The sequence below is a fragment of the Lepisosteus oculatus genome, chromosome 1, assembly GCF_040954835.1.
Source record: "Lepisosteus oculatus isolate fLepOcu1 chromosome 1, fLepOcu1.hap2, whole genome shotgun sequence".
Lineage (NCBI taxonomy): Eukaryota > Metazoa > Chordata > Actinopteri > Semionotiformes > Lepisosteidae > Lepisosteus > Lepisosteus oculatus.
The window spans coordinates 5,353,345-5,378,402 of record NC_090696.1 but is presented as its reverse complement, the minus strand read 5'-3'; the positions used below and the strand labels follow the sequence as shown (position 1 = coordinate 5,378,402).

General features: G+C 40.9%; 2 protein-coding genes across 3 annotated transcripts; both read left to right on the top strand.

Annotated features, from left to right (window-relative positions):
* The first annotated feature begins 2 nt into the window (after positions 1-2).
* cox17 (cytochrome c oxidase copper chaperone COX17) lies at positions 3-4,639 on the top strand. The gene is made up of 4 exons (XM_015343834.2): positions 3-91; positions 570-717; positions 2,060-2,182; positions 4,444-4,639. The coding sequence occupies exons 2-3, from the start codon at positions 599-601 to the stop codon at positions 2,142-2,144; spliced, it is 204 nt and encodes a 67-aa protein (XP_015199320.1). The 5' UTR covers positions 3-91; positions 570-598; the 3' UTR covers positions 2,145-2,182; positions 4,444-4,639.
* Positions 4,640-10,894: 6,255 nt separating this feature from the next.
* popdc2 (popeye domain cAMP effector 2) lies at positions 10,895-24,742 on the top strand. Of its 2 annotated transcripts, none has more exons than XM_015343795.2 (4): positions 10,895-11,736; positions 15,023-15,131; positions 17,907-18,273; positions 23,186-24,742. In XM_015343795.2, exons 1-4 carry the CDS (start codon positions 11,243-11,245, stop codon positions 23,266-23,268), a joined length of 1,053 nt encoding a protein of 350 aa, XP_015199281.1. In that variant the 5' UTR covers positions 10,895-11,242; the 3' UTR covers positions 23,269-24,742. The 2 variants fall into 2 exon arrangements, with proteins under 2 accessions (XP_015199281.1, XP_006629205.1); XM_006629142.3 differs by having other exon boundaries at positions 17,907-18,411; positions 23,186-23,276.
* The last annotated feature ends 316 nt before the right edge of the window (positions 24,743-25,058 follow it).

Sequence of the window (25,058 nt, the reverse complement as noted above, 5' to 3'; positions counted from 1 at the left end):
CAGGAACCGCCGAAGTTTAGGTAAAAACGTTTGATCTTATGCAAGTAAGGACACACGTGAAGTAGCAGTCGTACGGAAGAGGTGAAATAAAGTAAGGGGAGCATTAAAATCGATTGGTTTTAAGTTATACTTATTGTAGTACTTAATTTATTTTAAGGTACCATTGAAAAATACGTGAAGGGCGATATTACGTTTGAAACGTGTGTAACTTTGCTGCATAGTTATAGTTATGAGATTTTTAATAAGCTGTGCACTTTACATGATCTAAGAGACATTACCAATTTATTTAAATGGACGGCAATGGCGGTATTTGAAGAGTGCAACTGTTCCTTATGAAGTTAACTTTGTATAGATGTATACTGTAGTCTGCTAACTTGTAACAGTGTAGAAGCTTATAAATGCACTGCCGTACAACCTAATGAATTGTGTTGCAGAAAAATGCACAAGTCGATCCCGCGTTTCAGTATATTTTGGAGCTCACTGTGTGAAAAACGAAAGGCGAGATTCTTACTTCCTTATATTTTGGATGTCGGCCTAGTTTAATTCCTCCTTTTGTATTTGACCCCGAGTTTCCGCAGCAGGCACCCAGAGACCGAAGATGTCGAGTTTATCAGCAGCAAGCTGCGATTCCACTAAGGATGCGACGGAGCCACAGGAAAAGAAGCCCCTGAAACCGTGCTGTGCGTGTCCAGAGACCAAGAAGGCCCGGGACGCCTGGTGAGGACCCTGCCCTTCCTTCTCAATCTCCCTTCAAGCCCTTCAATGATTGTGGGTTCTACAGGGTTGTAGTTTTTCTGAAGTGTGCTGAAGTATTAAGAATCAAAACCTTTTTTTTCCCAGATGAACGTTTTACTTAAACTGCTTTTTTATTTTCTGATGGAATCTGCTATTTTCGCCGCACTGGCATGGAAGTGTTGGGTTTAAAGAAAACAAGCTGTTTTTTTTTAAATATGTTTTTGTGGACCTGGAAGAAACCTGGAACACGTTGCCTAAAGATGCCCATGGATATCGACACAAAAATATATTAGCTGAGCTTGATGAATGACTCGAAAAATGTTTTTCCTGAACTTTGTTGTTACGGGAAAGTGGTTTATGCATGGTTTAGTTCTGCCTGAGTGACGGACTGGAATTAATTGAGTTTGGCCTTCATAACATGACGTCAGCTGGAAGCTCATCAGTTGAGTGCTCCCCCAGGCAATTTATCCAAAACAACGCAAACCTTCCTTTGTTCTCTAGTCCGTCTCATGCAGGACTATGCATTTGGTTGCCAGACATCTCGTGTTATGCTTTTACTGACCACTCTTGGTCTTCCACATTTCCTGTAACACAGTTTTTGTATTTTGGGGTTAGAAATAATCAGCACTGATAAGTGCATTTCAAACCAAATAAAAGGAAAATGTGCACAGTAACTTGTAAAACCTCCAATTTCCAGCACAGACTTTCCAGGTATGCGCAGCGCCATATTCTGTGATTCAGAATAAGGCAACACAGCTTCTGGTGATTTGTGTGACCCTATGACAATATAAACAAGAAGGCTCGTGACTACATCTCTTCTAATCTGGTAGAAATATTGCTCTAGATTTTAAGACGGTTTTGCAGACAAATACTGCTTATTAACTCTGGCTGCAGATCACCCTGGAACATTTCTGCGGTGAACTATCTGCTGCACAACCTGTAATTATTCCATTGTACATCACACGAATTAGTCAGTACAGTGACTAGCGAGCAGGAAGGGTCACTTCACGTCACAATTCAGGTGAGCTCTCGCCCATGGTGGGACCGGGGCAACTTACAGGAATTTCACCAAGTTTTCGATTTTGTGCTTAATTTGAAGTTTGCCTTTTGTTTTCTATACTGTCAGTGAATTTATTTTGTTAATGAGATTTAATGACCGGTCTGAGAAATTGGGACTACAGTTGCCCTTTAAGAGCGGTTGTTGAAAGACAGTGGTTGTCCAGACAGCGTGCTTCAAGTGTTTCTGCAGTTTGTGTAATAATGAAAGGCAGTAGGAGGCTGATAAGGGTTTTTCTCATGCTGGTGTTCCTGTGTGCTTTTTCAGCATCATGGAGAAGGGTGAAGAAGGCTGCAAAGATCTGATTGAGGCTCACAAAGACTGCATGAGGGCACTTGGATTTAAAATCTAATTACGTTTTTCAGGGAGGTGCGTGACTGAGTGTTTGTGGTAAGTTTTGATCTGAAATACTGGGCCAGATCCCTCAGTCTTGTTAATAAAGCCTTGCTTGCCTATATTTAATGCAAACTCTTATATTAACACACAGTGTGCCATTGCTCAATAGTAATAATGAATGTATTTATGTGCATTTCATCCCAAAATATCCCCAAGTGTTTAACACAAAAGAGGGGGAGCGTTTTATTCACCACTCAAGTGGATCACCCATCTGGGGGGTGTGCAGTTATCATATTCGCTTTAGGTGGGCTAGATAGTGCACGTCCGGAGTGGAAGTTAGCCGGGACACTGGGGTTAACAAGGAAGAACCTGAGTTTAACGTGTCATCTGGTGGTCAGCGCCTCCTACAGCACAGCTTCTACCGACGTGGAAATTGGATGCCTGGAAAGTCAGGTCGAGGGGGATGAGCACCACTTACTGGTCCTTGGAGGTCTTCCACCCCTGTACTGACCAGGCCCTGCCATGCTTAGCTTCAGAAGTCTGGCACTGCTGTTGCTACATAGATCACTTGTCAAAAGTAACATTTTTCTAAATGACGCCTGTTACCACAGAATCTGAATTCCAAGACAAATCAGAATCTGGTTTTAAAGTTGACGAATAATAACCTTTGTTCCATTTTAAAAATGATTAATGGTTAATTGTGCTCATGCGTACAGTGCCTGTTGAAAGGTTTCACATTTTGTGGCCCAACAGCCTGAAATCAAAACACATTAACAATTAATTTTACCTTTATTTGCACACTGTAGCTCACAACCCCAAATGCAAAAGGGTATGAGCCAGCAGCCATATCACTCTGCAACTCACAACTGGCAACCTACTGAAGCTCAGCAGGTGTGAGCCTGGTCAGTACCTGGATAGGAGACCTCCTGGGAAAAACTAAGGTTGCTGCTGGAAGAGGTGTTACTGAGGCCAGCAGGGGGCGCTCACCATGTGGGTCCTAATGCCCCAGTATAGTGACGGGGACACTATACTGTAAACGGGCGGGTCCTTCGGATGAGACGTAAAACCGAGGTCCTGACTTTCTGTGGTCATTAAAAATCCCAGGGTGTTTCTTGAAAAGAGTAGGGGTGTAACCCTATCATCAGCTCTCAGTGGGGAGGAGAGCAGAGTAATGAAGCCAATTCATAGATAGGGATTATTAGGAGGCCATGATTGGTAAGGGCCAATGGGAAATTTGGCCAGGACGGCAGGGTTACACCTGTACTCTTTTCGAGAAACGCCCTGGGATTTTTAATGACCACAGAGAGTCAGGACCTCGGTTTTACATCTCATCCGAAGGACGGCGCCTGTTTACAGTATCGTGTCCTCATCGCCATACTGGGGCATTAGGACCCATATAGACTGCAGGGTGAGCGCCCCCTACTGGCCCCACTAACACCCTTTCCAGCAGCAACCTTAGTTTTTCCCAGGAGGTCTCCCATCCAGGTACTGACCAGGCTCACACCTGCTGAGTTCCAGTTGGCTGCCAGTTGTGAGTTGCAGGGTGATATGGCTGCTGGCAATAAAGACTGATATAAATGCCTGCAGGTCCTTCAGAGTTGCCATTGAATTCTTGGGAGGCCTCTCTGACCAGCCTCCTCCTCCTCCTTGCTCGGTCATCCATTTTGGAAGAATGACCAAATCTAGGCATGGTCTTGGTGGTGCCATGTGTCTTTGGCTACTTGACCATGCTCAAAGGGATATTTAGAGCCTTCAAAATATTTCCATATTCATCTCCTATTCTGTGACTTTCTGCAACTTTATCCTGGAGGCCTTTTGATAGCCCCTTGTTCCCCATAGTTGACTCTTTGAGATGCCCCAGACAGAAGAGGAGAGCTACAGGAAGAACTGATTTTACTCTGAATGAATCTTCACAATCTCTACAGTTGAACATACTGTTGGTGTGGAGCTTAATTAGATTATTGGGTGATTTAGAAAGCAATTAAACCAGAGCTAATTTACCTTTGCTGGTACTAAGGATGTGTATACGTATCCGACCATTTTTCTGGGTTTTTCCATTTGTACTTGCCAGAATGTTTGTAATGCACGACCTCCCAAGTGAAAAACAAAAGTGCAATGTATTAATAAAGGATACATTTTTATTCTGATCTGATGTTTTGATTTCAGCTTTGTAGGCCACAAAGTGTTATTTTGGAAAGGGTGAGCTGTCTTTTTGTATGCACTGTAGATGTGGAGCTTGATTACTATAACATGGGTGTTGATCTGCTGTTGAATCAGTCCTAATCTGTGGTTAATTTTTTTTTCTGCCTCCTTAGTGTGTTCTTGCTGGCTGGTGTCGCTGAGCTGCTATGGGAAGGATCTTCTGAGCTTTATTTATTTCTTCACTGGAACAGAAGATGGTGTGAACTATAGAGGGTGTTCTTTTCTGAATGCAAATATTCTTTCTTTTGATAAAGTGTTTCTTTTCAAAATGCTTGATTTTAATTAAAAAAAACAATGGTTTCTGATTTTCCGCTTGTTCGACCTTTTAATTATTTCACTTGAAGAAGGTTTTGCTGTTTAGAAATGAGTAAGGGTTTATTGCTTTTTGTTGTAGTTTTACGTTGCATCTGTTGGCTTACTGTTCAATTTGTACATGTAACCATTTGAACTAAAGTAGTACTGTTCCGTACATGTGGGATGGACTATACAAAAACTTTAAACTATTTTAATTAAAAAAAACTTGCCATACTGGTGTGAAAAGGGGAATTTGTACATTTAGTGATTTTGTGCTCTAGGAAACCATATTCAACTACTGAATTCAGTATCTGTAAAGTTAGAGAGTTGAGCCAGTGTGCAGATTTCTGGCTCTACTCGTGTCACGCAATAAACGAGGATAAATGAAGTATGAATACTCATTACTATTTAGGAACTCCCTCTACTATCACTTCCATAATAAAATATTAGGAATGTTGTTTAAGGGATCCAAATGGAATCTTAATGTATATCTTCGCGTACAGAAACCGTAGTCCTTTATTGCTGGCACTCTAAGGATATAGCAAATGATTTCAGAAATTGTATGCCGGAATCTGGATGGCAACAGCTGCTTCTGTAGACATGATGTGCTGCTTTAAATAGAACAACAGGCATTCTAAATCAGCACTTCAACTGCTCTGAACCCTTATCATAGCAAGATCCTGCTCTCTTAAGAGGAACAATCCTTGATATATAGTTAAGAAATTACATTGTACTTCTTGATAATGGTATACCTGTAACGTTGAAGTAGTTCAGGTGGGGAGCTGCATCAGCATGTGTAGGCTGCAAAGGAATAAGTAAAGGTTTAGTCCATGCTGAAAAGAGAAGAAAGAAAACCCGTTTCAGCCGTGAAGCCTTCTTCGGGTGACCTCACCTGTAACATTCCTTCTTTGCAATGAATAACTATGCTAATGATATTCTTGTGCATAATTTGAGAGTAGGTGTTCATAGACACTTTAAACTGTATATAAGTACTGCACAAGAAAAACATTAAATTATTCAGCATGAAATTATTCAAATACATTATGAACATTTCAGTTATTTATAAGTATTTGCAATTGTTGCAAGCTGGCAAGTTTCAGCATCAGGATTGATCTTAAACACCAAAAGGTTATTCTTTTTAGCAATTATAAATTCATTAGAAATCTTTAGAGGAACTGAAATTTTGCAACGCAAAGAAAATCAAGTCGGAATGGCTTGCAAGCCAGAAAAATAAATCTGGAGGAAACTATAAGAATAATTGTCAAATCGGTTGTGGTGAAGAGTCTTCCAGAGCTCCTAATCTTTTAGACATTCAACAGCAGTGCCTCCCCTCCAGGACCTTGTATGGACAGTACAATTCATATCGAGAGGATCGCACTTCAGAAAGAACACAAGTGCTTAACCTTTACATCGTATCTCATGTGGCAGGCTGAACAGCAATGTGCCTGACCTCTTGATCTCTTTCACCTTCAGACAACTTCCTTTCCAGGCAACAGAATCTGTCAGCGGGTCGATGGTGAAGCATGTGTTGCAGAACAGTGGAATCAAGGCTATTGATTTTGAGAGTGCCCCAGCTTCCTGAAAGGATCTCCTCTGTTGCCCAGTGGTATGATTGTCTATGACATGGGTCTCCTAATCTCACGTCATTATTGAATTTGATGTATTGTTTGGTTGTGCGGTTGAGGTGAAAGTTTATTTCCACCTTCTTTCTATTCCTCTATTGTATATTATATTTTGGATTTTTTTATCCAGAAGTTTAATTCTATAAAAGGCTGTAGTTACTGTACTAGTTATATTCGGTTAAACTCCCTTTGTTGAGTAATATCCAGGGTATTATGTCACTTAAGAAAAACATAGCAGCCAAATGATGATGATCATTTAACAATGCAGTTTTAGAAGAGGGATTAGTTTGCAAAAAGCTAGAAGAAGTAGGTAGTTTAATATGATAGAAAATGTTTCCCAATAAAAAACAGTACAATTTCATCAGCAATTATTAACTGATTTGGAGCTGATAAGTTATCAGTGGTTGGAAGAAGCAAATGTTTTAATACAAACGGCAGCTTCTCATTTCTCCTATCACAGATAATATTCAGATATCAGTCACAACCACATAAAACACTGCCACAGCAACCAAAACACCCAAGAAAAAGAGAAATAGTGATTGTGAAAGACTCAGATTTCAGGAACACTGAAAGTGAGATACTGTATACTTGAAAGATAAGATCACCTGACTGGCCCTATACAATCTCTTGTATTAGGAATTTGTCTTTTCACATACCCCTAACTTGCTGTCCATGAGACACACAGACAGGGAGAGAAGCTGGGGGTCAGACTGCAGGGTCAGCCATTGTACAGCGCCCCTGGAGCAGTTGGGGTGAAGGGCCTTGCTCAGGGGCCCAACAGAGTAGGATTCCTCTGCTGGCCGCGGGATTCGAACTGGCAACCTTCCAGCCACAGGCGCAGATTCTTAGCCACAGAGCCGCCACACAGCCCTGCAGTGAGAAGGAGCCTGAGTCATCGGCAGGCTGCTGTTTCCCTGGAGCTGAACTGGCTGACACTGTGGAAAGAATAAACAGGCTTCTACCAAATCGGGGTGAGGACCCCATAGTTGTTTGTTTCATATTGCAACAAACATAACTGGCATAACAGCACTCTTTCTGTATTAAATTCAAAGACCTTGAAAAACACTGAAGAGCTGGACTAAATCAGGGTTGTTTGCAGGAATATTGCCTAATGATGAACAGCTGGAAATATTAATAAATAGGATATGGCGTGCTGAAGAGGAGGCCACTGGAAGACTTTCTGATGCACAGACGTGATCTGCTTGCCCTAGGTGTCAGTAGGCGTGGAGTTAGAATCTACAGAGAAATTCTGAAACTGGACTGGAAGGAAGGAGTATCTGAAGAAAAAAGCAGTGACAAAAAGAGCATGTTGAAGGAAATGATAATAAAAATAATGCTTACACTTATAAACTGCTTTTCTGGACACTCCGCTCAAGTCCGCTCACTTTACAGGTCATGGGGACTCCCCTCCACCACCACCAGTGTGCAGCCCCACCTGGATGATGTAATGGCAGCCTGTACTGCGCTCACAGTACACTCACCACACGGCAGCTACCAGTGAGGAGCAGAACATCGTGTGTCGTGTTCTTGTCCCTGTACTGGGGCATTAGGAACCACACAAACCGCAGGCCGAGCGCCCCTTACTGGCCTCACTAACACCTCTTCCAGCAGCAACCTGAGCTTTCCCAGCTATTGGCCAGGCTCACACCTGCTGCCAGTTGTGCGTTGCAGGGTGATACTAGCTGCTGGCATGCTGCGTGGTTGGGTGCTCAAGCATTGCTATATTTATACACAGGTGATTGAAACTGTTTGAGATTAGTTGGACATCCTCCTGATCTGTCACTTCAAAGGATGTCACTCACTGGCTGTTAATATCATTCAAAACAGCAGTAACACCAGGAAACGTCATGTAGCACCCATCTATAATAAAAGTGACAAAGTGAACCAAATAATTACAAACTGACAATCTTTGCTTTTCAGCTAACCTTAGTCATGTAAGGTTATGAGACAATTACAATTAGAACTAAACTAGAGACATACTTATGACAAGAAAATTCTAGGGTATAATGAATATGCATTTAGAGAAGATGAGTCCTACCTGACTAACTTTAAGTTAAGGTAACATATAAGAGGAGACCATTCAGTGAATCTAGCCCATTAGGAAGTGGTAGCTCGTTGATGCGAGGATATCATCCAGCCGTTTCTTGAAAGAAGCACAAGAGTGTGTTTTGCTCTTTGGCCTGATTCCAGAGCAGCAACATTGTTTTCAACATTATGTCCAACATTATATGCAATATTCTAACAAAGGTTTTTCTAGTGCACAATTATAATATTGACCAGCTTAAGTTCTATCTATTTAGCTATAGACCGTAAAATTCTAAGTGAGGCCAGCTTTCTAGAATTCCAGGTTGACCCAGGGGTATAACAGGTATAAGCCACTTTCTGACAACAGATTGGTGGATTTCATGCTAAAATTGTAAAATGCTCTAATAAGATAATTGAGAATATTGTGTATAATTTTTGATTACCACAATATGAAAAAAAAGATATTCCTGCTTTGGATTTTATTTTATTTTTCAGTTTCAGACAGAGAATGCTGTAAGGGCACGTTATTCAAGTATCCAGAATCAAACAGGAACTAGAGGACACAAATGGAAACCAAGGGAATGTGCTTTTAAAGCAGAAAAGGACAGATACTATTTTGCACAAAGAGTGTTGGGAGACTGGAACAAGCTACCCAGTCATGCTGTTCAATCCCCTTCTATTAAAAAATGGCTGGATAAAATCCTGTGATCAATTAACAAATAACGAGGAATGAAGCTGAAGGGGCCAAATGGCTTCCTTTCCTTTATACAATTTTTCTATGTTCTTACAGTATGTTGGGTGTATTTCCTTCACTTTGCACCTGGATTCCTACAGCTATTCAAGTGTTCAGTGGGAAAAAAAATCTCACAGTGCAAACATAGTGCAAAATGAAAACAATTTTGAATTGTAACATGAAATGTTTAAATACTTGATCCCCTTTACTCTTTGAACTACTTTTGCTCTCAAGATATAACCATTATTAAACCAATTACTGTAGCTCTTAATGATTGTACTACAAAGATTATTAATCCCAGTGCAATCCACTGAAAATGTCCTTTTTACAGAGTGTCCCACTTTCACAGTTATTTTTGTCCATGACAGGCTTTACAGTGTTGGACTTAATTGAATTCTTTTATTTTCATATTACATGCTTTTTTAATTGTCTTTTCTTATGTGACAAGAATAGTAAGATCGGTAATCACATTTTATTGTTGCCATTTGATACAGAAAATATAATTTGCAATATATATCAGTAGAATGCATAGCATTTTTAAATGGTTGTAAATCTTAAGTACTAAACAACCCATTACTTTATGAATCAGAGAAATCAAACCATACTGCTTAAAGGATGCTAGCAGGAATGGGATATTGGGAGTAGTCAAAGAGAAAGATTGAGTCATTTGCAGCAATCTTACTAATTAAGCAGTTATCTTCAAATGCAAAATACTTTATGTACAGGAGATGTTTTCTAACAGAGAAAAACATAATGTTTTGCACATTGTGTTGCAAGTGCTCTTGTGTTAAAAATTATTTATGGGGCAAATTGTTGAAAATAGAGCCTTTGCGGCACATGAACAGAGAGAATACAGGACGTGGAATTTTAATGGTTCAATCATAAAAACTGCACAGGAGCTGTCGTTCTGGAAAACAGTTGTCTTCTTCCCCATTCTGGCTTGGTGACTTTTCCCCGGGTCATGACTACTTTCTTTGACCGACGCTGTTATTTAAATCAGTTTACAGTGGCGCCAATTCGCACAGCTGCTTATTTTACACAGTGGGTGAATTATTCAAGGTAAACATGTGTCACACCTGGGATTTGGGGCTCACAGACTTCCAGGTACAAGTCCATAACTCTAACCACGGCCCTCCAGTGTACTGCTATTTCTTTGTCATTTCTATTTCGCTCCCTACTGCTGCCCCAGTGAAGCTCTTTGCTTTTCTCTGATACATTTGTAGCAGTAAGTAAGGCCCTGTACCTGTAGAAGCCCATAAAGGCCAGGAAACAATGGAAACACGCTGTCAAGTTTGTTGTGGTGGATTAGTGCCTCACAAGATGTCCGTCATGTGACGTTCTGCGCGGGCCTGCCGGAGGGACAGCTGTCTGCCGCCGCCAGCTCTGCTCAAGTATGAAGATGGATTGAATGGCAATCGAATTCGGCTGGGGCAGCTCCTCGCCGCATGCCTCCCTCGAACTCATGGCTCCACCTTTAACAGAGAGTGACGAGCAGGAGCTGGCATGCAAACCACGGGCCGGGGGTCAGAGCTGAAATCCGAGCCGCCGTGCCGTTCCACCTATTTAAACGTCTAAAAAAGAAAAGTCCCACCCGAACACGCCGGAACCATTTCGAAGCGCTGGTCGGGCAGTTGTCTGTCCGCTTCAGGGGACCACATCAGAAATCCAGAGCAGGTTCACAAACAGGACGAAGCGAAAGCTGAGCTGATGACAGGGAAGCAGGGCTCTCTGCCACTTCTTATCACCTCAGCCGGGCAGCGTTATGTTAAGTGCCCCATCTGCTTTCCATCCATGGCTCTTTGCTCCTTGGGTTTCAATTCCAAACATGGTTATCCTTCTGGGGTCTCTCTCTGCGCTCCCTGTTGCCAAGGGACGTACATTCCAGATGAAACACTCGGCGAAGAACCAGAGGGAGAGGGAGGGAGAGGGAGGGAGCAGCAGGCAGGCAGAGAGAGGGGCTGGAAAGAGTGTAAGAAAACAGAAGGGAGAAATCGATGCAGGTTCCGAACCAGGCTAGTGGAGAAATGAAATCAGGGACTGCTTTTGTCCGGCACAGGACTTGATCTATCCAAGTAATACATCAGGGAGCAAATTTTACTTTAGACACTTGTTTATTTTCTTGTTTCTTATTCCTTGTTCCTGGAGAAGTGTATTTTAGTGTACTTTTTTCTAAAGGCCTTTCCAGTCATTTGTTTCACCTTTTTTTGAACTTGGATCCTGAAGGTGCGGCAGACAGACATGTGGAAGGAAAACTCAACCCTGTTTGCCACCATGTTTTATGGGCACCCTCAGTGTGAGGAGTGGAGCAGCGGCACAGAGGGGGCTGTATACCAGCTGGGCAACATCCTGTTTATCTTAGGGTATATGGGGGGCAGTGGTGTTTTCGGCACGATCTACATCTTCAGCCTCCTGGCCCCGGGCTTTCTCTGCTACGCTCTGTGGGGCTGGCTGGACGCGTGCGGTGCCGATATTGTCTTCTGGAGCATTCTGCTGCTGCTTCTCTGTCTCCTGCAGCTGGCTCACCTCATCTACCGCCTCCGCAAGGACAGCTTCGAGGAGGAGCTCGACATCCTCTACAAGGGCATCTACCTGCCACTGGAGGTGCCCGTGCCCATCTTCAAGGAGATCGTCGCCGCCGGCGAGAACCAGGTCGTCTCTCTGGACAAGGACCAGAACTACGCCCTGGAGGGTAAGACCCCCATCGACAGGCTGTCCTTCCTGCTGTCGGGGAGGTAAGTAGCCGGCCATTGAGAAAAATAAAACCTTCCTGCAGGCCCCCGTCATCTGAAACACATGCTGTATCTCTTTCCGAGGCCGATGCTGACAGATTAGAATCTCGCTGAACAGGACTGGGAGTTGAGAGAAATAAAAAACAACCGCCACTACTTTAATCAACACCAGCTCGGAAATACCTGGACGAGAGTTAAAAAGGAAAATCATGAGGTTGCTTGATTCTTGAGAAGAAGAATTGTTGCCATGAAGTAGAAAGAGCATCAGCTGTGCAGAAAAGAGGAACTGTTTCCCCTTTGACTGGGGACATTTAAAAACTAAACCAGATATTATTGATAAATCTAACCAATATGTTTTAATTTCACCTTATCCGAATAAGTGATATATAATGCTGAGCCTATCATTACAACATAGGAAAAGATTTTTTAGAATTGTTTCATTCTAAAGTCTGAAGGAGATGTCAGTATCGTGAGTTATGAGTTGGCTTACAGAAGCTTCTATGAAACAACAGCTGTTTTGTGCTTTAACAGTGAAAAAGATCTCCATGTAGAAGCCAAATAGGCTTAAAATATAGCAGGATTTTTATCTTTTGGACAAGCAGAAATGTAAGTGATTCAACCCAAAAGTTTCACCACACTTTATTTTCTTCTCAGTTACAATGTATTGAGTAAAAGTGAAACTTTCTCATAGTATCAGCAATTTATGTAATGTGCACATTGCTTTTCCAAGTGAAATCTTACAGCATCAAACATTTTATTGATTTCCTGTGAGAATTTATTCTTGGAATGGAGAATGTTGATTCTTTTAGATTATACTATTTTGCTGTTTTCCTGTTACTGATAACTAAGATTGATGTTTTTTGAACAAGGGTATCTGAAAAAGCCAAAAACTCTTTATAGAAGGAAGCAACAGTATCAGCTTCATCACGATGGTTGGGCAGCATGTTCCACACTCCTTCAACCCTTTGTAAAAAAAGACATGCCTCCTGATCATGCAATGCATTCATGCATACAATGCATTGCATTCATGCATGCAGTGCAATGCAAGAGAATCAGCATAGATGCCTGGTTGTGAATGAGTAAAACCACGTGTAGCCAAAGTCTCTAGCTCACAATATGTTTCTGAATTCATATGCTAGTCTCTGCAGCAGGGACAGTTTTCTCTCTTGCTATATGACTGCATTTTAACTTAATCCACCTGCTGCTCTCTCTATGACTGTCCTTATTTACATGATCAACCTCCTTTCCTCTCCAATCTGTCACTCTAGCAATACTGAAAAGCTACTGCTTCCTAGCCTCCAGTCTTCTGATATGTTTCCCACATTTTAGCTAGCCTATGAATCTTCCCGAAAACTCAATTGAATGACCCATCAAGCCAGCGTGCCTGCACTGTTGTAAAGCCAACATGAACACAAAAATGATTCAGTTCAAGACTAACTGTTCTGAAAATGACTTAATGATACTTTATGGTTACCAATTTCAAATTTCAAATTTAAGTAAAATTAAATCTGCAATGCATTTGCAATATTTATGCAAAAAAATGTTTCCTGTTGATGTTCAACGACTAGAGCGAAATTTGATTTGCATTCTTTAACTTGTTCTCCTAAATGTTTAGTAAGTAATCTTTCTTTTCCTCCATGATTATGTGGTGGGAATGAGGTTCTTGTTTTGTTTTTTCAGTACTGTAGGATACAATTGCCGTAAGGGGATTGCTGCTTGTTTAATTAAAGAGATATTGGTTTATGAAACAGATGAGACAAAGATGTCAGGGGAACCTATGTGTTGAAAAAAAGGGTTTGAAGCTGACTTTCAAGGTGATATCTAGTTAAATAAGGAAATAATGTGGGTTATTAAGGGTTAAACACTTGGTGTAAGGCAAGCTTTGGCGAAACAGTTTCATTCAGTGTCTCAGTGACTTTGAATTTAAAAAATCTTGGCAGTGGCTTCACATCAGAAGCCCGAGTGAACTGCACTCCCCAGTGAGACAGGATCTCATCTACTATCACTGCAACATGCTTTCAAACAAACGAAAGGCTTTTTCTATTTTTGGATGGTGAAGGAAACATTTACAAATTACAGAGGCCAAAATCAAACATGGTACTTGTTACTTGCACAGGGGTAGCTGTTAGACATTTGGAAATTGAGAAGTCTGTGTGTTATGATATAATGTTCCATAATTCTCCATAAATCATGGATATGAGTTATTAAGTATATTTTAAGTAGCTTTCTAAGTATATTTTTGAAACACTGCATTATTTTAAAAAACCTTGAATTTAGGACACAATACAATAAAGAATTTCTGCAATTGAAAAGGTCATTACTGTGCCAATCCGTTCTTGTGGGCTGACTAAGGAAATTTATTTTCACATTGAGTGACTACTATTGGAATATGTAAACTCTTCTGAAATTACAACTATAAGTACTCATACAAAAATAATACAGCAGATTACTAAAGGGATCAAGGAGAATGAAAGTCCACAGATGAGCGAAGTCTCATCTACGGGGAATGGGCTGTGTGGTTCTGAGGAACTTCATTTTTAGTCTCGGCAAAAGACGTCTGAAAAGTGACTTTACTGAAGTCTGCAAAGTCTTAGAGGAAATAAATAAGCTTGATCCCAAAATTTACTCATGATAAGCTCGGTTACATAACTGGGAAAGACGATTTCACACTGATACTAGAAAAAAAATCCACAGAATTCTGTCAGCGCATGGGATAGATTATTGGAGACAGAGATGATTTCATGTCTAGGCTTAGAATTTGTATGGTTTTAAAGGAGTTTTTTTTATGACGAGGAGCTTGATCCAAGAATAGCAAATGCATAAGTAAACTGTCTTTATCATACTGTGAAAAACAATCTTTAGGATGATCCATGTGCTCTATATCATGATTAAATAGGTATGTGGTGAGGTGCAATAATACAAGTAATTTGGAAAATGTCTACTCTAACACACCGCAAATCAGAGTTTGCTTTAGCTCAGCTACTTGACACTTGTAGCACTGTGCAGGTTTTCATTTAAAAAACCCCAACAGAAATTAGTTTGCAAAACATATTTTCACATTTCTCAGGTGAGAAACCGAAGAATCCCTTAAGGCAATTTATTTGTTCTTAATTTATTTGGTTTTGCAACCCCTGGAGTTATTCAGTCTGTAGAACACGGTAAACATAATGCAAGACTGCTTTAGTATATAAATACAACCCAGGAGATCTTGCACAGATATCTGTCCTCCTGCACTGGACAACCTCATTGAAATGTCTCACTAATAACGTGGTGTTGCTGTTTCTCTAAGGATTCGCGTCTCTCTGGAAGGCCAGTTTCTTCACTATATTTTCCCATATCAGTTCCTCGACTCTCCGGAGTGGGAGTCTTTGAGGCCCACGGAAGAAGGAAAGTTTCAGGTAAACACCATCTTAAGGGAAATTAATCACATTGTGGAAGACTAAAAGGAATTTGAGATTGTGTATTAAATTATACTTAATATTTACAAACTAAGGGGCTTCACTCATGGCACATATAATTCATTAATATTCCCATGTGGATGATATGGGTTTATATTTTCAGGCTTGAAGGACAGCCCTACCATGACTGGTTAATAGAAAATAATTATTTTAGTCTTGAACAAACAGATGTATCTATTAGGGCACCTGATTCAACCATTCAAAATCAAAGGCACTGAGGAAAAGTCCAGCCAGGACTTCTTTGGAATCATCAGTGAAACTCTAACCAGAGGACGGAAGTGAAAACATTAGGAAAGTGTATTTTAAACCATGAGCAGGAGGCATATCTTTACACAAAGGGTTGTGGGAGTCTGGAACAACTAACCCATCATGCTGTCAAAGCTGTTACGCTGGATAAAACTTGGTTCTAGCACCCATACAAGTTAGATGGACCGAATACCCTACTCTCATTTCAAACCTTTCTTATGTTTAAATGTTTAGTAAATCATTGTTAAATCTCAATGTGTCTAATACATACTGTAGTAACTTCCATTTCCACATCTAGAATGTCAGAAAAGGTTATGACTTAATGGGTTAAAGTAAGATGAGTGTTGTACAATATTCACCATTACTGCAAGATATTCAATTTGTAATCATTTAGAATATAACTTTCTGTTTTTATCCTGTGTCTCTGAGTATTATGTGGATGTACACAGTAACATTAGCCAGGAGTAATTTTCTGAGAACACTAGTGACTTCCAAAAAAACAACTTTTCCAAAAGTACAGAACAGGACTTGAAGGCAATTATCTGTGAATGCATTTTTTTCTGAACACAGTTCAAGTGGTAACCTAGATGTTAGGAGCGGTTGGCAAAGATATTAACAGTAATCTGAAAATTGTATCACTCTTTGCGAAGAAAGAACTGCGTGATGTCATCAAGGTACTCAAAGTGAGCGCTGAAAAAATCTCAACGTTTTACTGTCATTAAAAACACTAAAGATTTAACAGGCAGCCTTATTAGAACTCTGTCTATGTAGGTTTAACTTTCTCGATGCCTTGCAATAAAAATAAGATCAATTTTCCAGCTGCAGTCTTTATTTTTGTTAATTTACTCGCAGTTTATCTGAGCTTTTAAAATAAAGAGGAATGTAACACCACTGTTGCCATCATCTCTCCACGTGTTGTATCTGCCCTTATTTTTCTCACGCAGTGTTTATCAGAGAGTGACTAGACTGCAGCAATCGATTCAATTTGTTTTGTCATTCAAAACATACCGCACAAGCATGTTAACTCACTTAAAAGCCCTACTTTCAAAGTGATTGTTTATGAAGGCAAAAATAGAAGCAGTGAACTAATGATCAATGAAACCCATTTAAAGTCCTCTTAAAGACTTTCAAAGATAAAAGATCAGATACCATTACTTACATCCCAGTGCCTCGATACAGGTGTCGCATTTCTACGTTTGGTATCCTCAATTGCTCAGTCCTGAACAACATCCGGAACAAGGACAGCTCTAAATCTTTGTTTTCTATATGATCGTCATGATCCTGTACTCACAAGCAAATAAAAATGTTACAAACTAAAAAAAATCCATTCGGTGCATCTTGCTTGTTTGGTTTCTAGTAGGTGATTGCTTTAAGGATTTCAACCAACCGTTTCTTTAAGGAAGTCAAAGTATCGCCTTCAACGCCGAGGCTGGGCAGCTTGTTCCACACTCCCACAGCCCTTGTGTAATGAAGCACATTCCATTCTCAGCCTTCAACGAAATTCTATTCACTTGTGTTATAGAGTCCCGAGATGGGAGACCTCCAGGGAAAGTTATGGTGTTGGTGTTAATGGAACAGTAGGTGGTACTCTACCATTGAAACCAAATTCCCCAACCAAAGCCCTGTTATGGATAGCAGGGACACTGTGCTGTAGACAGAGCTGTGCTTTGGAGGAGATGTCAGACTGGGGTTCTGTGTGGTTCATTATGGATCTCATGGCACAGAAGCTGAAGGGTTAACCTACATGTCCTGGCTAGCACACTCCGAACATCCTAACGTTCCCCTTGAGTTCAGTTGGTGAATCGGTTTGTCAGTTCCACACCTGACCCACAGTGACTGCAACAGGTCACACAGATGAGTGCTGCTTCTCATGGTGCAGTGGCTCTCCTCCAATTTGGGTCTGAAAAGATTGTTATACACTACATCAAGTCATATGAGTAGAGGAGGGTTTGGCCATATGTAACCGTGCATTGGAATTCTTATTCGCACTGATCTCCCAAGATATCGACACAGTACAGCAGACCACACCACACAGTGTAGACCGTACATTACGAACGGAATAAATAATAACAACAGGAGCAATAAATATGTAGTAGTGAAAAAAAACATGGTAGACCATGCAAAACGTGCATAGTGCAGATGTAAATTGAGTCTGAGGAACTGCAGTTAGCTGTTGAGGATGCGTACTGCAGTTGGGTAGAAATGTTATCCGTCAGAACAAAAAAAAAAAGACATAAAACTTAAAGAAAATGAGTGGAAGTTATTATGTTGTGTGAGAAGAAAGCCAAAAGACCTTATCAGTTATCCAAAGGTGTTTTAGATGTTGAGTACTGTAATGTAAAACAGTGATGAATTCCCCCAGAGTAATATAATTTAATGTATTAATGAGCTACATAATGTGAAGGAAAGGGTATATGCATCTGAATGTCCTTCCAGGCTTTGACCTCTGACCTTTGACCCTTTCGCCAGGTGACTCTGACCGCAGAGACAGACTGCCGCTACATCACCTGGAGGAGAAAGAAACTCTACCTCTTGCTGTCCAGAGAGCGCTACATTGCCCGTCTCTTCTCGGTCATGCTGGGGAATGACATCACCGACAAGCTCTACTCCCTCAACGACAAGCTCTTTGCCAAGAGCGGCGTGCGTCTGGACATTCGCCTGCCCAGTCTCTACCACGTCCTGGCACCCTCCACCAGCGAGGCCGACAGCGAGCACGCAGGGGGTTTCGCGCCCGCTAACCAGAAGACCCCACCGCAGCCGGGCCCAAGGAAGAGCGCCGAGCCTGGTGTCAGCAACCCTCACTTTGGGCCTCAGCCCACTGACACAGAGCTGCCCGGTGAGGATTCGACCAGTCTGATAGTGGAGGACTTTGCAGATTTGACGGGATCCTTTATGGAATATGGCAGTGAAAGAGATTATTTGAAATAGAGAATGGGTATGAGGTCTAATACACTGGCCAGTTCTTAAGTCACATGTAAGTACACTGTCGGCTCTGACTTAAAAAAAATAGATCTGGGATTTGAGCTGCACTTTTACTAACACGGCTTTAAAAAGGAATCACGCTTATACTAACAGAACAGAAAAAAATAATCAAATAAAATAGCGGATTAATCATAGCCATCCCGATTTTGTTGTTTGGAGGGTTTAATTACCACTTGTAATATGCTTAAAAAAGTCTTGCCTATATACTGATTCACTATGAAGAAGTAACTCTTTTACATCAGTAACTCACTGGGTTGCTCACTGCTGGTCCTTGGGATAACGAAATGCTGAAGCCCAGTCAAGTGATTTCATACAAATGCCAGGTGTTCTGTCAATGCTATTTGAAATGAGCTAAAATTCCCAAATTGAGGGGTTCAAGAATCTGTAAATATAAATATAAATCTCCACAGAAACATGAGAATATAAGAAAGAGTTATGAACAAGAGAAGGTCATTTGGCCCATCTACTTCATATAGTAGTGAGTACATAACTACTTAATTAGTAGCTAAATCCATTCAAAAAGACATGATTTCAAATAACACAAGAAAAATAGATAAAATATGATCTCCCCAGCTTGAGCAATGAAAGTTGGCAGGCTGTTGTGTGACAGAAGCTGCCAGGAGAATGAGCTGTTCTTTTTCAGGAATCAGAGAGTGGAGGAATCGCCTTTTCCGCAAGAAAGCTTTGGGCACAGATGGATGAGAACCGTAGTGACACATTGAAAAAGTCCTTTAGCCAGCTGATTTTCTATTAGTAGCATCTGGAAAGGCCAATTACCAGGAGGCCAAAGATCAGACGGTGGTAGAATTATGTTGGCATGACTTCAAGGCAACATAGATAAAGGCTTTTCTTGGTCAGCCATTTCACCTGACGTGCATTCAGCTGAATGTCTGTGGTACTAACATACCACAGTCATTAAAGGAGACATCCTCGGACAAACCTTTGTCTGCTGGCTGTAGTTGTACAGGCAGAGTGATGGAATATCCCACAGCAGTCTGTCCAGAGGCTGATCAGGTCTAGGTGTCAAAACTGTCAGAATTAAGTTTACACTCATACCGGCATCTCCTATATCATCTCTGCAATATTGCCCTTCATCACTCTGAAAATGTATTGTGTATTGTTATCTGTGATTTTGGTTTATAGCTGCAGTATGTTTACACTATTGATAAATTCACTCGTATTGCACTTTTCTTGTGCATCAGTATAGATACACAAGCTAATTGCCTTTGCTGTTTGCTTCTCCTTCAAAAGAGAACTTTCTTTGTGTTCCTTTTGCAACACATCTTTGCTGCATTATAGGTCAGAGGTCACAATGTATGTATAAAAATATAGCCCATGAGCAAGAACCCAGAAGTACCAGAAGTAATAATATTATCTGCATTATTCCAGATATTAGATGGGAAATAGCACTTTACAGTACATACTTCGACTTCATCTCACATCATACATAGATGTACATGTACAATTTCAGAAAAAGCAAGATCGTGGAAAACATCTACTAAAGCAAGTGTTAAAAGGCACTTGTGAAGCTATATTATGGAATATATTCATTTTAATATGGGGGTTCACAAGACATGTAGTGATCTGCACCACTAGAGCTGTGTCTAAGCCTTGGACCACTATATATTTTATGAGAACTCCTTTCTGGTGGTGTTTTCTGACTCTCCTCACCTTCCAACACTGGGTGTCTTCATAAGAATGCCAACTGGGATATGCTGAGTGGACGAAGCTCTGCACATATCCCAGCCCAGGCTGGCTAAATGAGTAGCATGCTACATCAACAATTTTAGCATTTATTTCCCTACACAAATAGGCAAAAGTGCATTTTCATTTCGTCAGCAAGTTTCTAAATCTGTGGTCAGAGGGTGCTTTTCCTTTAGTGCCAGTTGAGAGCTGGAAGGTTTGGGGATAGCCACTAGAACCTGTTTTAATCCTGGAAGTTGCTCTGAAGGTATTTTAGGACCCTGTGCAGATTGTGTTTCGGGTGCGGTTTTAGATTCTAGGGCTGTCTGGATGGAGCAGCTGCTGAGGATTCCACTGTCGTGTTAAAGTGCCGACCTTCAGATACTGTTTTCTAATGGGAGGCGTGGAGTGGGGGGTCGGACATCAGCTGGGTGAAAGAAGAGATTGCGTGGCTTGGAGTGAACTGCAACATTTGCCTCTGTGCATGTGCATGTGCCTGTGCCTGTGAGAGCTACAACCAGATAATAATGTAAAACATGGTTTTCTCTCTACTCTCTCTGGACAGCAGAAGCCTCATAGATGGATAGCTTACTCAACTTAAGCAGTTTAAGAAAGGATTCGTTTGTTACTGTTTGGCAGTGGCACAGCATAGTTTTAGGTATGTGTGAACAATGCACAGAACATTAAGTTAACCTGTTTTTCAGTGGTAAAAGGAATATCAAGTATTCCAGAGTGGCTTCACACTGAGCTCTGAAGTTCAGATCTGTTGTCAACAGCTCGTCATGCTATTAACACACTAGGGCTCAGACTTGGGAAATGCCAGTGTATGAAGTTGACCAGAGTCTGGCTTTGGGTGAACAGCACCTCCTATAAAACCCAGAGAGGCTGTAAACTTTCAGTGACATCAGACAGAGATGCACTTGTGCTCTGGTCGGCGCTAGCCCTCCTTTCAGCCACTGTGCAGCTTGCAGGGTGTCGGAAAATGAAAGGTCTGATGTGTGGGTGAGATCAGGACTGAGCTTGCCTTTCTCATGGCCCTGAGCCACACAGCTGCTGCTACTGTCAGCTGAAGTGTGAAGGAACAATCTGAGATTCGCATTTACAGTAGGTGGACATACAGTGTTAAAAACAACAGAAGTGTCAAAAAAAAAGGATTGCTGCGAGGAGGGCTGGAGGGTCGGTTCATTAGGACACCCGTTCCTTGTCAGGCTGGACAACACATTCATCGTGACCCCAGCTCCAGAGTCCGTTTTGATGCCGGTGGCATCGGAAAGATGTGTTGGGTGGGACTTTTTTCAAAGTCAAAAAGTTCCTGTCACGCTCCTTTCAGTGCCGCTGCTGAATAATTTCATGCACCACTCTTCTATCTTGAGCTAACAAACTAGAAAGGCTAGAAGTTTCCTGCTTTTACTACACCTTCAAGGCATTTTGTCTGTATTACTTTCCCTGTGGTGATGTACTGGAAACATAACAGATGAGATTTATTTGAAGTGAGAACTAGCCTTTCACTGTAGCGTGGCTTAGTTAGGTTTTATTTTTAGTTTGATTTAGATATTAGCTGTGAAACAGGCATAACTAAAATATTCATATCTAATATGAATACAAAAACTCTCCAGTTTTATCACATGCCTGAATTGAAGGACCTTCTCTTTCCAAAGACTGGAATTTTTACTCATGAAACATTGAAAGCACACCAGGGTTCAGTCCAGAGAAACATGTAATGGTACTAAGTTTCTTTTTGATTCTAAGATTCCGTTTCCTTGTTGCGAAAGAATTACTCTGAACTGTTTTTGACATCAATCCCTTTGGTTTTCCTTTTAAAGACATACACATTGACAGGATAAACCAATAACCTTCCTTTTGATATTGCCTTTGAAATAGATTCACATAGTCGTATTTGGTTTTGAGTGAGACATTTCATCATTTCAGTCATGTGCACAGAAGGAAATAAAGAGCAAGTGGAACTAGGAAAAAAAGGTTGCTAACAATACCTGACATTTTGGATCTTTTTAAATGACAAACGCAGTGCAGAGTATACTTCTTTGCAAGAAGCATTACCAGCCCATACTGTGAACTTGTCAGATCACGGTAGCCAAACAAGGCTGGGCCTGTTCAGTATGGGGATGGGAGAGCTCTAGACCATGTGTTAGGAAAAAGAAGTGGTAAGTGTTGCTGGAGAACCAATAGGTGGTGCTCTTTCCTACAGACAGAATGTGCACAAAGCAATGTGTCATTATGCTAACCAGGGACAGTGGCTTTGTTTGTAAAAGTACAGATGTTAACCCCCCATATCCAGGATAAAGTCCACACTGGGCTTTGACAATTTGGCCTGTCTAATCTCTCCTGTAAACTGAAGGAAGTGCTCATTCCACCACCCTGTGATGTGCCACCTTAAGCTAAAGCATTCTGGGATCCTTTGGGATAATGGAATGATCCAAAATTAATATATATCCTCTTTCCACACTAATTATTTAAAAATCAGTTCAAGATGGCACATTTAGCTCATTTTCCTTGCAACAATATCTTCACGGGAATGACGTAGTGTTCAACACATTGTAAACCAAGTGATTAAAAAATAATCAACTGAACAAAGATGGCCAAAAGGGAATTTAAGTCATTTTTAATACCTTATCTTTTCATTAGCCAAATAATTGCACTGAGACCAGATTCACCTTTGCAATGAGGAGAGTTCCCACTTATACAGCATTTATTGGAGCCATTCCAGTGAAGTACCCTTGGTCAACAGCAGCATCCAACCCACAGTCTGAATCCACGACCCTCTGAAACTCAGAACCCATGCAGCTGCCCCATGGCAGGTCATACTCCCTGTCTTGTTCAAAAATGAAAACCTCTCAGGTGTCTGTTGCTTGTGCCTGCAATTGGTGCATAACTGCTAACAATAGAGAAGGAACTGACTTGACTCACCCTGCCTTACTAGTACAGATTTTTTAAAATAAAAGTTATCTGTGAATTACGTTATGAAAAATTGCATTTGAGAGAGAGGGTGAGAGGGAACACCCTATGTTGTCAATTTCAGAGAGGAGAAAATAAAAGCTTAATTGTTTGTGTTTTGCCTGCTGCAGGGGACAGGCGGCCTGGAAGTCTTTCAAACCTTTTTCAAAGAGGAAGAGCCCCACTGGCTCCTACAGAAACCCCCGAGCTCTGAAACGGGCCCGGCGCTCAGAGAAACGGATTTTAAGGCGGAAATTCCGATTCACAGAATTCTGCTTTCACGAAGAGACAGAACAGGAGCAACGCCCTGCACATCTCTTTTCTGGGGCACTTGCATGACCGCATCAACGCAGAAAACCCACCTGGACTTTCCACTCACCAAAAGACGAATGTTTTTTCATTGTGACTTATTGTGAAGCACAGTGACTGCTCAGTATTACTGACAGCCTTATGTTACCATCTAAAGTTTGGGGTCATTATGTTTCCCAGGGTCTATTGCTGAATCTTCACAAAATGTCAATTTTGATACTTGAATAGCACCAGCCAAATAATATCCGAAGCGCTGTGGGTGTTGGAAAGTGGAGCCATATGCCTTAGGGAAGATTAGGATGCAACTAGTTTACAACTAAAAAGAACAGAAGAAGATGGGCAAAATCCCTGGCGCTCTCCAAATCCTGCATGGGCCAAGCTTTTCAGGGTTCAGACTGAATGATTTTCACTGGAAACACCACAAACTACATGTATTCTTCAGATTGCACAAATCACACAGTTTGACAAGTGTACTTGGGTATAATGATGAACAGAGTGAAGCAACTGCCATCACTTCCAAAGCATACTGCCACATTTAAGATTTTAGTGAACACACTGTAAATGTGTGGGCTACAGCACTCATAAAGTCATTTAATAGAATCTGATATCTGAAAGATTTAAGTCTAAAAGGAGCAAATTAACACTAATGTTCCTGGATGTTTAATGAAATGGTAAAGAGGCTGATTCTGAGGTTTATTTTCCTTTTTAGAGCACTGCCACAGATGACACATTGGATTAAATGTTTTTCTAAACCCCTGTATGTTTGTGCTATGTATATTTAAAATATACAGTCCAAATAAAGACCTGTATACAAGGACACGATACTGGAAATGTTTTATAACACAACAAATATATTTGTACCAAAAATAATTAAAATGAAGTGACCGATATATACCGTTATCTTCTTTCAACATTGTACACAAGGATAAAAAAATTACAAAAATAAAACAATTAGACTCTGCATTTCACTTTGCAGTAACTGAAACAAAAGCATTACAGCTAGGGCACAGAAATTGGAATAATGAACCAGAAGAGGAATATTTTTTTTAATTACTTTCAATAATTAAAATGATGTTTCCTTGTTTCTCAATGTCATTCAGTCTCTGTCTATAACATTGTCGTTAACGTTTTGGCAGTCTGCTGCTGAATGCTAGAAACTAACTTATACAAACCAAGAGTTAATGTTACAGATTTAACGTTATTGTAGCTATATTTGTTTGAGAGCTAGGAAATGGTTATGGACAAGGTGAAATATTTATCCAGATAGCGTGAAGATCAAAAACAGTTTACTGTACATAAAACTTACTGAGCATCTAAACCAACCACTGTATGCATGCTTGTTTTAAGAAAAATAAAGTGTATACATTTTGCATATAGAATTGTTTTGGTGTCATTTTGATTAATTGATCACTCACGACTGGTGATGCACCCTAGAAATTTGGACACGAATAAGTACTGAAATCACTTCAGGTACAGGTGACGAGGTCATTTACCCTGGTGAATATCAAGGCTGGTGAAAATTTAAAAAGAACAAAAATGAACCAACATGGTTCACTTGCCCAATGAAAAAAGCTTTTGTGTCATCGGTGTGTTGAGGGCAACACCTCAGACGGACTCGCCAGCAGTGGAGCAAACCTCTCTTTCGCGATGATCGTGGTTTCGTGTAGCCTGCTGGACATCAGGCAGCATGGTGTG